At 44.7% G+C, this 17,311-nt stretch overlaps 1 protein-coding gene across 6 annotated transcripts in view; it reads left to right on the forward strand.

The window, feature by feature from the left end:
* The window catches only part of agap3 (ArfGAP with GTPase domain, ankyrin repeat and PH domain 3), a 110,843-nt gene that overhangs the window by 40,038 nt on the left and 53,494 nt on the right, over positions 1-17,311 (forward strand). For 2 of the 6 annotated variants that reach the window (XM_035633195.2, XM_035633190.2), the window contains exons 2-4: positions 9,950-10,008; positions 12,705-12,792; positions 16,110-16,195. In XM_035633195.2, coding sequence (XP_035489088.1) covers positions 9,950-10,008; positions 12,705-12,792; positions 16,110-16,195 — 233 coding nt within the window. Of the gene's footprint in view, positions 1-359; positions 1,064-2,651; positions 4,713-9,949; positions 10,009-12,704; positions 12,793-16,109; positions 16,196-17,311 lie in introns of those variants that run through there. The other 4 variants (XM_035633192.2, XM_035633193.2, XM_035633194.2 and 1 more) reach the window with 4 other exon arrangements.

Genomic DNA, 17,311 nt, shown 5'->3' on the forward strand with positions numbered 1-17,311 from the left:
GAGATTTACTGACAGGGACAGGCTGCTGGGAGAGGTGACAGTGAAAGCATGTGTATTGAGAGGTGTGTTGAAAATACCAGAAAAACCTTTGACTGTAGCCTGAAGAATGTAAAGGACAAAGTCAGGCCTGAGCCATGTTGTCTGAACAATGGCGGCACAGTCGCGTCTGTCCCAGTGACGCATGCGCGGGATATTGTGCAGCAACACGCACCGTACGACAACCGGCAGATGTGTGTAAACACGCATGCGGAGGAGGAGGAGGCGGAGGGGAATTCAGGAACCTCAAAACGTGCTAATCCAGTTTTTCTGAAGAACCCTCCCCGCTGCCATCAAGATACGGTTACAAGAGGGGGAAGCATTTAGCTGTGGGACAGAGGAGGAGAGAGAGGCGCACGCAAGAGAAGCTCTGTTTTCGTGGTCAGCATTTTGAAATCTCAGGGTTTACCACAGCGCAGGTTTCCTCGTGACCGAACCGCAACAAAGACAACAGGATAGTGGATTAACTTTAATCCTATCAGTGTTTGGGTTTTTTTTTCTGTGTGCGTAGGACCCTGCTAACCCACACCTGCATTACGCATTACCCAGAGGAAACGACTCCCAAGTGAACTCTGACACATGGCCTCTCTGGGCCGGTCCGGCTTCTGCTGGTAACCACATTATAATGTCCGCATGGAAGGAACATCATGGCCACAGCTTGATGCAGCTGCCAAAAGAGAGCGGTGTTTTTATAGACCTGATGGACAAACGCTGTACAGAGGACTAACACACTGGAACTGAGAGGACATTTTTTTCCAGCAATGCCTGAAGGAAGACATAACCCAGGAGGACCGAACAATGAAAAGATAACCCGTGGTTTGGACTGACGCATGATATGTCCAGCGTTTTCTTTTTGAATGGTCATTCTGTGAGTCATGGAGACATCCCCTAGGTTATAGGTAGACTATGTTGCTGTGCTTCGGGAGTCGTAGACGAAATCGTAACCACCAGATCCAGTGGAGCGAAAAGGACCGTCTGCTTGATGATCAGCCCCGCATCATTCTGAACCCCTACTGCCTAGATGAAGGTAAACAATCAGCAGAGTTGGCTCTGACAGCTTAACATGGGACTTAAAGTCACCTTCGAGCCTACTGGTAATTTTCAATACACTCGCATTGATAAAACTCGTCAAGATGTCCCTGATTGAACGTGCAGTGACAGTAAATGCTAAAACATAAAGGTCTCCTGGAACAATACCTTTTTTAGGTTTTCAGCTCTGTTCTCATTCTAGCGCCACTCAGGCTGCTGGTAACACCAGAGAAGAAATGGCGGAGACCTCAACTGCTTGTAAACATCAGCTTTTAGCACCGAGCTGCTGTGATGCTTGGGCTTCATGGTTAGACTGCATGTTCCACAGTGAGGCACCCAATGTTGTCCATTTTGTTCCGGGTTTTCTCTGCCAAAATCCCTCATAAGCAGTAATACTAGCTCTAATCGTGCACCTGTTTCAGGGTTAATAACGTACATAGGGAGAAACATAACATAGGAAATGTTGTCATGGAAAATTATATCATATGTAATATCTAAATATAATGTTCTCCGGAACGTAATACAGGCAATGTTAATGTTGTAAATTGTCATCAGTGTACCCTTAGGGAAAAACTTCCCCCGTATTCTATTTCCTACCAGCATCTTTCTCTTTTGGACCACAGTGGGGCGATGTTTCACCCCTAACGACACACTGTAGTGCTGCAGAGCTGAGCAGGTAAAATCTGGCTTCATTCAGTCGGTGCTCCTTATGGAACATGGCCCGATATTTGATGGCTCCTTTTCCAGACGACTAGTACATCACAAAGCACCACGTTTTCTGTAAAAAGAGGAAATGGAACAGGGAAACATAATATAAATATATATATATATATAAGCTATTCGCATTAGGAATTTCCTCACTGGCTGAAATATGTCAGTTTTCTCAAGGAAGTTTAATGCTGAACATATTCAGATGTTGGAAGATGGCTTTTCAAGTTAATGTCCGTTATACCGCTTACTTCCACAGTAATGCTTTTAAAAGGCATTCACAATTTCCTCACCATAAATAGCCGTTGGCCGGTCTTGGAGGGACGTTAAAGCTCTCCCACAGTGTGTAGGCTGTGAAGTGGGAGCCACTGGAAGCGTGGTGTGTGGAGTTGTGTGGACACTCCATGTTACTAACACGAGTTGTGTTTGTGTCCATGATTTTTTTGGTCCTGGCTTTTTAAAATTTTTTTAAAATCAGTGTGTTTACAACCTAAGCAGCCTAGCAATGTTAGATCCTTCACTTTGGTTGCAATTAAAATGTGGGTTTATAAAAGAAATACTCTGATTGTTCTGGTGGTCTCTTCTTCCATTAAAAATGGGAAGGTACCCCCCCTTCAGTGTTTTGCCACGGGTCAGAGGAACACAAAGGCTCCATTCTGGTCTCTTTGTTGTGGATTGCCCGTCTTTGTTGATTACAGCAATGTGTAGCCAGCTCTGTCTTCTCTCAATCTCATGTTCACTTTGTCTGCTCCTGTCTCTGGGGGCTACTAGCAGCTCAGGCGGGTGTGTTTAGTGCTCGTGGGATCCACTCCTTGTTTTCCATGTATCCAGGGGGTTGGAAGGCAGCAGAAAGTTCAAACACAGACACACTCCCTCATGCTCCGTGTGGGAAGAGCTCAGAGATTAAGGGGTTTGTCTGCACCGCCAGCAACAAGGATTGCTCACAGTTCGTAACTTGCCAAAGAGGAAGGATGATTCAGTTTTTTTTCAACTTTTGCAGCTAACACAGATCTGACTTTGTTGCAAAACAAGAAGTGGATAACCTGTTTTTTTTCCTTTTGTTCATCTGCTGGTGTAGGACAGGTAGAACAAAGTGTGGGGAGAAAGTGGCTGTGTGAGTCTGCAGAGTAAAGGAGCCATGTGGATGCAGGTGCCAGCAAGGCTTTGCTCTAACTTCTTTGAAGTTTTTTTCCCGTGTCAAAGGTGAAGGATTATGCTTGGCATAGGAATTTAGTCTTCCACTGAATGACTTCATGAGCTGAATCTCAACAACTTCCAGGCAGAATGTGAACATTTGCCCATGTTATGCGCTGGTATTCACGAGTCAATAAGGATGTTTGAGTGAGGTGCCATGCTATTCTTCAGCAGTGGGGCGGTGGACGCGACCCTAAGGAGTACAGCTATTGACCCACTGCGGCAGGGGAAAACCATTTACCACATCTCTGTAATCCTGAACGAAACACCAGATGATGCGCCGGTGTCAGTGCTTGGAATGGGCCGGGTCACCCACACCCTGGCGGAGAATTGCCTGCCAAGAGGAGAGATAATTAGTGTAGTACCAATGGAGAACAGCCCCAGGCTGGGCAGGGCACGACAGGAGCTCAACAAGTGGCCCTCCCTGAGCCGTACAGGTAAGGCTGGGAGGCAAAGAGAGGAGGTGGTTGTGGAGGAGAATGAGGAGGAGCTGGAGGAGGTGGAGGGAAAAATGAGGACTGACAGGTTTTTGAAACAACCCTCAAAGAACTCAGGTAAACCCACACAGCAAGGCAGAGACGTGGCAGACTTCGCTGCTCGGACAGACACGCAGGAGCAACACAATCGGAGCACATCGCACTCTGTCCATGCCAAAGGGCCTGTCTTTGGGGAACATGGCACTGTTGCAGGACACCGCTCTCTGCCGCGGGCCGTGTTGCGAAGGCCACGTCAGGATGAGGCTCCGCTCAGCAGGAGAACGGTGAGCATGTATGGCGATCCACTCAAGCAGCAAAGAGATTCGCAACCCGAACAAGAAAGACTGCTGCGGAGGCCCAGGAGCGTTTGCATGCTGGCAGGCCCGGGCCCAATCCTTTTGGCACCCCAGACCCAGCAACCCCATGGCATTTCAGAAAACAACCAGCAGTACCGGAGCAGGAAGGCTGAGTTGAGGGCAGTGGATGGCCTCAATCCTGTCAGTGTGGCTCAGCGGCCTTCGGTCACTGTGGAGGTGACCCCCAGGGTCCGCCAGAGGAACTGGATGCCCAGGCCTGTCAGTATGACAGTACTGGAGCTAAGAAAGAGGGGGTCTGATGATGAGATTGACAGCCATAGGAGCTGCAGCCGTGATGGTGGTTTTCTCAAAGGGGGCTTCCGTTGGAGGCTATTTGGTAAAGCACCTCAAGATAAGAACAAGGAGAAGGAAAGTGACAAAGATGCAAATCCTTCTCCCAAATCCAGCAAAACTGATGCTCCAAAAAGTACACTGAACACTTTGAGACGGAGCCTCAGTCTGCGGATCAGGAGGACTCGGCCCCGGGACAAGGTTATTTTAGGGTCTGAGGGGGAGTCAAAGGAGTGCTCTCGGACTAAATGTACAGCTGAGGAGACATCAATGCCTCCTCGACCTTTCTCGTACCTCACAGGGAGAACACTTCCAACTTCTAGTGAGCAGGTGGAGGATGGGGGCATTCAGTACATTCAGTACCACAGCAGAGGAAAGGTAAAGGTCATGGAGGTACCCCTCTGTCCAACAAAACTGTCCTCCAAACCAGTTCAGGAAGAACCAAGCTTATGGCAGCTCATAGCCAACCGTTTCAGGAGGAAAGAGCAGCCACAGAGTGGCAAATGTGAATCTCAGCTACCCCAGAGCACAAACACCGGCCAAAACCCCCTGGCAGGGAATAATAAGTCGCAGCCAGTCACCATAGAGACTCCTGTAAGCATTGACTCCCACAAAGGTCAAGGTAAGACCTGCAAGATTACTGCATTTGTTTCTCTGCTTCATTCTGCATTCTAGCCCTTCATTGACTGCACAGAAAGTTATAGCTCCAGAGAAACACGGAAATGTGCTTTTCTTTTTTGTTTTTTTCTTTTCTTTTTTTGTCGAACAGGCAAATGAAAAACACATGGGGAATTGTGAGTTTGGATGGCGTTCAAAAACGTCTGGTTCCAGAGAGAGAGATTGGAATTTCTATTTTGGGTATTTTACTTCCCAGTGTTGTGGATCGCCTGTTTGTATGCACATAGACAGCTATTACTTTTGCTTTACGTAAGATTTTTGAAGCTTAGTAAATGAGTAGGCGACTACAGTAAACTCAAATCACCATTCCACTGATAAGAACACATCATAATGGTTTGTTTTACAGTGGTGCAACAGTGGTAGAACACAGCCCCAGTATTGTCTCTATGTCACCCAAACACAGGGACATGAGAGTCTTCACAATGCTCCCTGTTGGCCGCACAGAGACACAGCTTAAAGCAGCAGCATTAAAGCAGTTAGTGGCTGTAATGGGGATGCGTTTGGCAGCCTAGGAGGGCTAAATTAAGATGGCTTACATGCTATAATGATGGGGAGAAGAGAAGACGACTTAAGCACTGTGTTTAAAGGTTAACTCTGACAGTAGAGTGCGTCGGTCCAGTTTCCTGCAAGAGACAGTGGAGAGACAAATGTTTGTAACTCTCTGAATTAATAGCTGTGATTTCCTACATTTTCTGTGTTAAGCCCCAGTTTCACAACTGCATGCAAAGACCCTAATTAGTTGTCTGTGACAACAAATTCATTTCTTCCAGTGTCAGGTCACACGTGCTGAGTTCTCATCAAGCCAACCTTTGAACGAGTGAGGCAGATATGTCATTGTCTAGCTAACAGAAAGCTCGCAAGAGGTCCTGAGGTCAACCTTGTTGGTCTTCCAGTCTGTTTGTGTTTTCGCATGTCATGTTACCAGGGATACCTATTCCTTTGTGGTGGAGTGTCAAGTTGTCCATTTATTCCACTGCAGAGTCAGTCAGTCTGTCAGGCTCTAGGAATGTAGGAGTGCCGATCAGCCTGAGTAAAGTAAGGTGTTCAATGCCCTGGGTGGGACTCGGTGCCTGTTGCTACCTGCTTAAGTGTTTGCTCCTAAATTAAACCCAGAAAGCCGAAGCCCGGCCCTCTCACCACAACTAAACACACACACACGTGTGCTCACACAACTTCCAAGTCTTGTGTGTTGGTGAGGACTGGGGGATGGGGGAGTAACGGGGTGAGGGGTTTGAGGTGTTCCAGACTGTGTCCCCACCCCCACCTGAGGATGAACAAAGCCACTCTGTCGTGCCTGTGGACGCATGAGCGATCCGTGAACTGTGTGGTGGCTGGTGAGATGGGTGATCTTTGAGTTGAAGGAGGGGTCACTGGTCAGGAGGCATCAGCGGTCAGCAGTGCACTTATCTAGCTGAGGTTGAAGATGGGTCTTCAGATGGAATTCTGAAACAAGTCTCTTTGTAGGGGGGGCAATGGGATCCAGCAGTCAGAAGAACTACTTCCCTTAAATCGCCATTAATGAAGAAAATCCCCTATATGTGGCACAGTCATGCAGTCTGGGCATGAGTGGAGGGAAATCTGTCTGTGACACTGCAAATCCCTTCTTGGGTAAATCTCGTTCACCTTTTTTTCTCATAGCTGAAGAAGGGGTCGGAAATTTGTATGCGTCTGCAGGTTCCTCTTTTTAACTAATGGCTGATTGTTTCCTTCGGTTTGTTCTTCTTGCACTGTTTTGTGTAGCAGAACAGATAAGCTAAATCTGCCACCCTCCTCTCTAAGCGCCACAAATTGAGTCGATCAACCTGAGCATTGTACTGCAACACTTCTTGAAAACCCAATTTGCAAAGCTAATGTTAAATGAAGAATCCTGTTTGAACCAGGATGTCCAATTTATTTTTCAGGGAAGTGATCAATGCTTGTCAACACAACACAAGACAAGGCTTTCAGAGCTTTAAGTAGGACGGGCCACCCAGGCCGCATTAGACTGGCATGGCAAAAGTATTTTTACCCTGTTTTCTTGCTGATTGTTTTTCTCACTTACCTCCTTTGATGGAAATAACAGAGTGATGTATTGGAGCCCAGTGGAATAGACATACAAACTCCAACTGTGTCATTCACTGGGTACGTTGGAGATCAACACAACACATGAAAGGAAGATGCTGCGGGAAAACTTTGTCAAGATGTGCATGAAGAAAGTAGTCAGGCGGAATGTTGGTCGGTCATGAGGTTGGCAAGTCTGGGGAAGTAGAATTACTAATTGCCAGCTAAAATCATACTCTGTAATTTATGATGGTGGGAATGCATGGTTTGGAAAGTCAGTCGGAGCTAGAGTGGAAGTTTTGACCTCAAAGTTGTCCCCTCTCATTCCAAAAACCACTCCAGATTCACTGCATGTAGAAATGCATGCATGGGCATGCACCCACACTCAAATAACCATATGCACTGGGTTTCTGCTCACATTGCATTTTAATTTCTCATGAAATGGAATAAGTGAGGTGCGGGGGAGTGAGGGGGCAATTGTGCTTCACTACCTTCAGACTGAACGGTCATTTTTATCCGAGTAGACATGAGCAGTGAAGTGAAAAACCTGACAAACAAGCTGGCAGCACAATTTTCCCCTCGCAGAGACAAAGACACTGGTGTCCTCTGTAAGCGTCGCACATGCTGGGGCTTCCTGTGTCTATCTGCATTCTGGGACACTTTAATGTGGGGATGCTCATATTTAAAGAATGACGCAACGCAGAGCACATGGATTCAATTTGGGCAACCAAACTGGTTGTACTCTCTCTGTTCCAAAAATGTCACAATACTGGCATATTTCCTATGTTTTGTTTGTGAGAGGAAAACTATGATGATGTACTAAAAATACTTTTAACGCAGTGATAAATGAATGTGTGTTAGGCCCAGATCAGGAGATCCTCATTTTTCTGTACTTGTTTTTCTTTATTTTCTGTGTTTTTATGTCCTTGAAGCGTAAGTGGTGTTGTTATGGTCAGTAATGAGGGAATGTGCTGTGCCAGAGATGCGGCGCTTGTCATCAGCCAAAGACTTTAATTTCTGTGTAGGCTTTTGATGGCACTTGATTTTCCCTGCTTGGTTATCCATGGATTGGTCTTTGTTTGAATGCGTCCCCGTTTGAAAGTCTGATTATGTCGACTGTGAAATGTGAGGAAAAACATCTGGCGCCCCCCCCCCCCCCCCCCCCCCCCCCCTTGCTTTATTCTTCTGTTCATTGGGTTCTATGTTAATGTTGGGCTACCACAGCGAGCGCAAAAGACTGGAACTCTTCGATGTGTTTGTCTAATTGGTAGTTGTGACTCTTGCATTTTTACCAACCCTCCAATTATGTTAAAGAAAAATCACATCGTTTTGAATGAAAATCCTCATATAAATACAGAGTGTGGGAATAATGGGCTTTGTACAAAGTGGCAGGAAATCCAAGGAAATGAGGCAACAGCCTTATCGGGTATCATCTCAGAGGGCTGTTTCCTGCACTTTAGAACCGAATCCGATGGGTGTCTTTGCTCGTGTCCTGACATGTCCAACCTGCACGGAGAGGGCCTAACACGAGGCACGTGTTGTTTCAGAGACTACTCTGCCCCACACAAGCCGTGGGGAAAGGGCCCCTTCTTTTTGGGACTCACTCTTCTCCTCTCCCCTACCAAGTGAGACACGTACAGAGCGACACGAGGCTCTTTGTGAATGGAGGTCAGAAATACGTAAACATTTTGTCTGAGGGGGTTTTACTCTCATTGTAGTAGGTAAAGCAATTTTTGGCTCGGGTCCGCGCCGCTGTGAGTCACAGCCTATGTGCTTTTAGCATACATTTCCGAGAGACAAAATAGAACCGTTATCATTCTGACCGTGGTTACCTTTCTGTTTACACTGTCAGTCATTCCATTGCCTGGGGCTCGAAGGGGAAACCACTATTGCTGCAACAAGCAGGCTTACGGTAATAATGGCTCCCTGTTTGGTGGATGAACACTTTGATTGTTATGGTTTAGACACGGGGGTGGGGGCATCACACACCTTGCTACCTCGGAGACAGGGAGTCTACACTCCTGCCTTAGAGATAGCATCTTCTTCTTGGGGGCTTCATATCCTCCATCCAAAACAGGAAGTTGGCCTTTGTTCTAATAGCTGTTATGACACAGAACCAATGTAGTCCATCTCTGTGGGAAACTGGCACATCTTGCCGACTTCTTCTCAGGGTCTTTGTTGCTCTTTCCCACTCCCCATTTTCAATCGAGTCCAAGTCTCCAAATGTCACTGGAAAAGCAAACAAGTTGAATCTTGCCCGTTAATAGCCGTCTATTAAATGGATCAGCTAAATCCTCCTCAGAAATTGCTCTGAGTTGAAACCTTATATTCAGATAACCTGTATAGATTGTACGTACACCGGTATTTCGCAATTCCTTCTTGGCAGTTGTAAAGCCGTAAACATACCGAGGCCGGAATGAATTAATGTGGGCGATATAGAGACTGGTTGAGCATTTGCTTTTGGTCTGCAGTCTGCAGTCGGCAATTGATGTAATTGTTTTAATCATCTGAGTCCTTGGTTATTCTTCTCAATTAATCATTTGATTGATAAAAATGTCCGAAAATTGTTTCAAATGTGCCAGATATTCCAAAATTACTTTTCGCGGTTAATCAATGATAAAAATAGCCGCTGATTAATTTTCTGTTCCTTGATGAATCCACTGGTAATTGCAGCTCTGAGGTGTTAAGCTTTGCTTTTTGTTTTCTGGTCATGCTTATCACATTTTCAATGGCAATTCGGTGTTAAGATAAATACAAAGAAATGGCTTCTCGTGGAATACATGAGCAGTTTGCCCTGAGGGGCCTTAAGTCATGTACTGATATCTGAAAATTAGTTTGCAAATGTTGCTCCGGACATTGTCCAGAACTTTTCCTGCCAGGCCCCTAGTTAAATTTCCGATGTGTGGTACGGCATGGCCCTGCACAAATGTACGAAGCACCAGACAAGACTGCAGAACGTCTTTGTCTTATCTGTTTTACAGCCCAGCAATCCACCGTAAAACTTGTTGCTCACTCTACAGATACAGTCTATAAACTGCGGCTGTAAAGTCACTTTGCCGTCATCCACTGGGAAATACTGTTAATGCTATATTACCCGCTTGCTTGCTTGAATTGATTTCTTTTCTGTCTTTTTCTTTTCAGACTCTTTCGTCAACAGCCAGGAATGGACATTGAGTCGGTCGGTGCCAGAGCTGAAAGTGGTGAGCAGCATTTCTATATTTCTAACTGTCCCCGTGTCAATTCGCCCTCACAGGTTCCGTCGTGCTGATAGATTTCAGTGTCGGTGGGAAAACATGTTCTGTCCATGTAAGACTGGTTTTTGCATTTTACATGAGCGAGAATTGGCTGGACTTTCCCCTGGCTCGTACAGGGTGATTTTTAATGAGATGCGTTGGCATGGAGATGCAGGGTGGCTTTGCAGCAGGACACGGGATGAGTGACAGTTTCGGGCTAGACTAGTGACACATCCTGGGTCTGATCCCACCCGCCAGTGAAGCACACACACAGCCACTGCCAAATGCACAGCTATCATCCTCCCATGGTTTAATGTCTTCCACCCATAAGGACAAGCTGCCTTGAAAAACTGCTCTCCGCCATTCTGCCAGTTGATACAATAACTCCATGTTAAGTGAATTCGTCAGTGTAGCACCCTGCCAGAGAGAAAACTTCAATGGGAAGTAAAGGTGGGAGTCAGAGCGAGCTCAAAGATACACTTTCTTTTTATTTCTTTCAAGCAGTTGAAATGTTCCTGTTTCCTTTTATATTTCTAAGGTGCTAATTGCCGGCTTCCACACGGGGGTTTGCTAAATGGACCAGGAAAGACTCATTAAGTGTCTCCAGCCTTCCTTTCACAACTTTTTACAGAGTTGCTGTTCAGCGACAAGGTCATAGCGAATAAAAGTCGGTTTCTTCTCTTTCATGCCACAGTGATAATGAAACCAGGGTCAAATGATTATTTGAAAGGATGAGAAAAAAACCTCTGAAACATCCGCCGCGGCTGTGAGCTGCAACCCACTATTGTAGTTTCACGATGGCAGCTGAACTGAGCTCAAACCTTATTTCGCTGTCGACTTTTGATAACCACATCCGCACTCCAACGTGCCCAGATCAGAGTTTAAAAGAAGGGTAAAAGTTTTGCACTGGCATAGTGCTGATGAGGCAATTTGATTCCACAACGCCTAAATACCAGCAGGTTACAAAGCCGAGCAGTTAAAACAGCGGGAACACCGGGTCTGTTGTGCGCTTTCAAGTCGATTTTCGTTGACTCATTACTTTCACGGCACACAGCCTACAACTTTTGCTAACGAAAAGCTTATTCATAGTTAATTCTGCTATGGGTACCTCATTATATATATATATATATATATATATATATATGTGTATATATACACACTTCAATTATGGAGAGGGTCAGCGTGGAAGGACCTTAAACGGATCTTTTCCCCTGTGCCGCAAACTCCCCTATAATTAGAACCATACCTGACTTTAACACCCACTAATGATCTGAAGAAGAGGAGGGCGATGGTGGGTGGAGGAGGAGGAGGGGAGGGAGGAGATGAGGCATGTTGCAGCCTTTGTTCTCCCCAGACATGCTGGCATCGTCAGCCCACCCTCCACCATGCATCACCCTGAAGGCGCTGCTGAAGTTGGGCTTGGTCTGGACACCAGGGAGAGGAAGCGGGGAAAGGTTGCAACCAAAAATCGATGTTCGCTAGAGAGGACTTTCCTCATTATGTTTCAACCTCACGCAGCCGGTGTAGAGGAGAAAACTGTCACTTCAGTGGTTCTGTACCTTACCTACAAACCAAATGTCCTTCTTATAACGGTCCCCCCTTTTTCTAACCGTTGCACTCTTTTTGTTTTGTTTGATTTGCTACCTTCCCTGCAGCACTTAGCTTTATTTCATGATGGAATAAAAAAAAGTTAGTATTGAGCCCCCCTTCTATTTCGAGTGAAAGTTGCATTACTTTGCAAAGTACCTTCATCATCTCTTGTTCTTTCTGCAGCAATTTCATGTCACTTAGACTAATATACAATGTGAACATACAGTGTATGTTGCAAACTAATATCGTATGCGAGCCATTGATTTAGGGCTGCTACTAACAATATTTTTTTCTTTTATTACGGTTTAATCTATTGATTATTTTAATCGATCAGTTGTTGGGTCCACGAAATGTCAAAGTGGTAAAAAAAAGTTGATTTTGGTTTTTGTTGTTTTTTCCCAAACTCCAAGTTGATGTTTTCTTTTTTCCAAAAACCAAAGATTTACTGTCATAGAGGAGCAAAGTAACCACAACATAGTCACATTTAAGAAGCTGAATTTAGAGAATTTTGAATAATCTTTTCATAAAAACGTTTCAAACTGACTAATCCATTATCAAAATAGTTGGAGATTAATTTAGGGTTTGATTACTAAAGGATTCATTATTGCAGCTCTACTTTGATTGTTTAGTCAGACTATAGTCATAATGCTGCCTTTCCTAGGTGGTGCACTCAAGGAAAAGTTATATAACTCAGATTTGATATTTGTCGGGTATTTTTTTTCACCCTGTGCATCAAACAATGGTTCAGTTTCAGACAACATAACTTGATGCACTTTTTTGTTATAAAATTGGGCTAAAACCTGCAGAACTACTATTATGATTGACTCGTAACTTTTACTGTCGACCTTGGAAACAGCAGCTTGCCCCAAAAAGAAGTTCACTTTCTTTGTAGTTCCTGAGCCATGAGGTACCGTTGGTGGCCTCACTCAGTGGATGAAATTGCTGAAAGCTTCAGGGACACCTTGTGCTGAGAATTTTTGTTCAGGTCACCATCATGTTCTTTTACTGTGTCCACACTCTTTTGGTTGATCGTGACAATATAATAATCCGTGTTTTGCTCTTTGCTGTTGCAGGGCATTGTGGGGAATCTGTCCAGTGGGAAGTCTGCCCTGGTGCACCGGTACTTGACGGGCACATATGTGCAGGAGGAGTCTCCTGAAGGTAAGAGTTTGTTGGAGCTGATATAAAACAACCGTGTCAGACACTCAGACGAATGCAGCATGTTTACTGTGGCTCCTTTAACGTCACGCTGCTTATTTACAGTACCTCACAGCTTGTTATATGAAGCACGTTGTTGCTGATGAATGCAGCCTTGACGATGTAGCTTGATGATGCTTTTCAAAAGTCAAATTATACAGAAACCTGCTGGTGGCGAAATTAGTTTTTCTTTTCCTTATTTTCACAAGAAAAGAGTCAAACACGCTGGCACTGATTGCTACACTGTTCAGAAGGATAGCCGTGTTAGGATGCGTATACCGGGATATTTAGATTAAGACTCTTTTGAGAGTTTTTTCCCCCTAATTAGTTTATATTTTAAATGTTGTTCTGTTGGATTCTATCAAGCCTCTGGATGCCAGGATTTATAATTGGTGTGGTTTTTCATTGATAAATTTCCCTTCAGTTCCTCCACTTACTCGAGTGAGATAATGACAAAGCATAACATTTCCTCTAAATGAGGCCTGTGAAGGTTACTCATGAAGGTAAAACTAAACTCCATCAATTCTCTGGGGCTGTGGATGAAAGATTTTATCACAAAGTCATAAACCCTTTACTTCCTGGTTGTCCTGATGGAGAACGAGCCAGATTAACATATTTAGAACGTCTTATATCCGGAGAGCGGCCCCTTGCCAGTTTAATTAACTTGTTAAGATTTGAAAATCTGATATTTTTCAATTTATCAGCAAAGCTCATAATGAGCACGCCCCCTTCTGGCCTGAAAGGTAAGTCCTGCTCTTAGAAAATCCACAAAGATGTGTTGGCAAACCCAGACTTAGCTGATGATCTTTGAGGGCTTTGCAGTGTTTCATTTTTAGTGTAATTATAGCGAGGATGAGACATGAAGGGCATAATTAGTTTCTGGCATTTCGCTGCACCAAGTGAGGAAAATCTTCACAGCTTAATTAGTCCTCGAGAAATCAATGGTGGAAATGCTGTAAAAACAGAACTTGCGTTGTTGCTGTAATCAAGGAACAAACGTGTCCGTGTAAATTGCCGCATGTTGCTGTGATACAACATACCTGTCTCGTGATTAGCAGCTGTTTGTGCTCCTGTTGCCTTTTCATGTGCTTCAACACTGGCGCTACCTCAGATCGGGTAGTCACATTGCAGAGGCATTTGTCCAGCGGAGGAAGGTTCAGCCATGGCTGGTTTTTTATTTTTTATTTTGTCAGTGTTTTGTTCCTGGGCTTTTGCTATGACAGCTGAAAAAAAAAAAGGTACTGCGGCGTGTTGCCATGGCAACACCGGATGGAGCTCTGTCGTATTGTGGCTCTGTGTCAAGGTCTAAGCCTCCTCGTAAGCAGAGTGTGCTTCCTGCATGTTAACCATGCCCACCAACTTACCGTCTCTCTGTGGGCTGTCTGCAGGGATATTAGTTTTGCTCATAATCCGAGGTTCAACAACACATTGAAATAATTCATCCTTACTTTTCCCCACGTCAGAGACAGAGGAGAGCGCGGCGGTACGCTTCGCTTAGTCTCAGCACTGTCTGTCATTTTAGACGCGATGTATCGGCTCTGCTCTGAATCAGGACAACGGCATCCTGGGTGATTATGTAACTGAAATGTTTACTTCAGATTCCATGCGTGTTTTCACCGCAAGCCGTACGCTTTCACTACAGACGCCGGTTTTCGGAGAGACTTTCCATAATCTGCCCTGGCGCGCATGTGTGTATATACAGTATATACGTGTACGCCAGCTTCCATGCAAACTCTGTGCTCTGATAAATCTGTTTTCTGTATCATTCACTGTGTAATGAGATCCTCCTCATCCTCTCTGCCCTTTTGAGCAGGATTCAGAGACATAGTTTCTCAGTTCTTTGTCTGAATCTCCAAAGCTCTGTGAGTTCAGTGAGAGAGGGGGGAAAAAAAGATGGCTGGTGGAACATGGATCTCTCTCTCTCTCTCTTTCTCTCTCTCTCTCTGTTACACAACCAGCATCCATCAGGGCTCGAGAGCCTGTGCAAAAGTCTAGGAAGAGCCCCCCATTTGCCAAGCGGGCTAAAGTGGTCTTAACAGGGTGGAAGTGTGGCTCAAGTGGATATGTATTGCTTGCTCAGACAGGAAATCTTTCTGCCTATAAAAAAATTACAGGGCCCCGGCTACTCTACTATCCCAACATCGCTCGTACCATGTGAGATCTGTGCCTCCTAGTATGCTCTGACTCTTTATTATGTAATCATATGAAGATCTTGGCTAACATGTCTGCTACTGAAATTCTTCGAAAAGTGTAACAGATTAATACTAATTTAATTTTTGCTTTCACATGATTTTCTCTTTTACTCCTGTCATAATCACTCCTGTTGGCGTTTTTAGACTTTCTCCGTTATTCATGCTTTCAGCATATTCTTTCTTTCATGAGGCGCCGTTTCCACTCTCAGGGACATCTCCAGCCCTCGAGCTTTCTAATTTGAATGTTTTTAATCTCCAAAGGATCGCAAACTATTCCGATTATATGCGAAATCTAATTTATCGCATAGTTCTCCCATCGGAGAACTGCAGCCAGCTTTGCTAGCGGCAAGGAGTATGCATTTGAGTCTGAATAGGAAATGAAGGAAAAGGGAGAGAAACCCAAGGTTGCATAAGACTCGGTCGCCGCCGAGTGTCGGCTCGTCACCACCGTCCTGTGGACGCGGTGTGACCCGAGGCACATCAGTGCAGGAAGCGAGTTTTTTAGATTTTATCTCCCGTTATTTCCTTCCCTCTCTTCAAGTCTCCGCATTAAACTTACTCCACTGGACTTATGATTGCATTGCAAAGTTTAATCAGTGGTGTCGTTGAGGCTGTGCAAACACGCTCGACCTCTTGCGGCCAAGTGATGGAAGCCGCCTGCAGCTCGACGTTTGTAAAGTGCAAGCTGGGTCTTTTTCCAGGACTGGTGTCACTGAACTCGCTCCCTTCTGCCACTGTGCATTAGATATGCTAAACGACAATTTCTCGCCCATATAATTGGCTCCAGAGAGACCTGGTTTCCTGTCGGCATATGATCATAGCAGCTACACTTTCAGGAGGTCTGAATCAAGGAGCTGCAGTTAAACTCGAACGCCAAACTTTTTTAGAAGTCGTGTCAGGCCGCGTTTTGATATTGAAATGTGGTTTATTTGGTTTATCACCGTGTGTTTTTTATGATTGACTGTGATATGTGTCTGCAGACATTTTCTACTGGTGTTCTTGTTCTGGTTCTAGCACTAAAAGGCCAAACTCGATATACCGTCAGATTGACCTCGGAATTAACTCTTGGAATAAATGTCTCTTCTCCAGGTGGACGGTTCAAGAAAGAAATTGTTGTGGATGGACAGAGCTACCTTCTTCTCATCCGAGATGAGGGAGGGCCTCCAGAACTGCAGGTAAAAGAAAAATGTCTCTTTGTCTTTTTCCAAGTTGCGAGACTGTGTCAACCAGAGTCTGTTTGCACAGTGTCACGCAGATGTGAACTGTTCCGCGGCAGACCACCCCGTCACCGCGGGACAGTCTGGAGCGGTGTGACAGCACTCTGTGCTGGTTCTACCTACGGTTCAGCACTCGCGGGGCAGCAACAGATCAATGAGCAAGCCCAGCCAAAAAATTCTTTTGTGGATGGTCAAAGGGACAATGCAGCACATTATTGACCTATTAGTGTGTGAAATATGAAGAGTAGTAGAGCCAGTGGTTCATCCAGAGTGGGATGCTATTGTTAATGTGATAAGGGGATACATTAAGGAAGGGCTTTCCCATTAATCCCCCATTTAATGACAGATCAGATTGTTTTACTCAGCTATTCCTGAACCATGTTTTTCCAGTGTGGGGTCTAACATCCTTTAAATTAATTCAACTTTAGGTGTCTGCGTTTTATAATACTTCAACCTGCCTGTGCTTTGTGAAGCGAGTATGAGAAGGATCTATTCCAACTTTCACTCATGCATGATTGCACGGTGTCTAGATTATCCAGTTGTGAAGATGATCTAAAAATCTGACCGTATACTAATGTGTGGTGAAGTAACTAGCAAATAAAAGTAGTGCAGCAAAAATAAGATATTATCATCTGAAATTTTTTTAAATCGCATTGTATTGATGTTACAGTCCATGAATTTACCCTATTAACCAGCGCTGTTTAAAGTCGCTTCCTGTACGCTGCCTGCCCAGCACCGAATGAAAAAGTTAGCATCTAGCGGATGGGAAAAAATGGTCGTGGTTGAGGCCAAAATAAAGTTAAATGGAGAGTGACTATTTTATTTTTTTTGTAAGATACCTATAAAAGACAAAAGAAAGCCAACAGTTTTGAGTTGATTCATTTTCCCTTCCAAAGGTGATATGTCGTCACTGGGGTGCAAATACACAGTAGCCCGTTCCTACTGCTAAGAAGCTCAAAAAAATCCTTTAACATAGGTTTAAGCACTTCAGGACTTATATAATATACACAAATATAAATATACGTAGTTATGTCCCACGCTGGAACTGTCTTGGGATTTTATCCTCTTTATTAT

This window comes from Scophthalmus maximus, chromosome 5, assembly GCF_022379125.1.
Source record: "Scophthalmus maximus strain ysfricsl-2021 chromosome 5, ASM2237912v1, whole genome shotgun sequence".
Lineage (NCBI taxonomy): Eukaryota > Metazoa > Chordata > Actinopteri > Pleuronectiformes > Scophthalmidae > Scophthalmus > Scophthalmus maximus.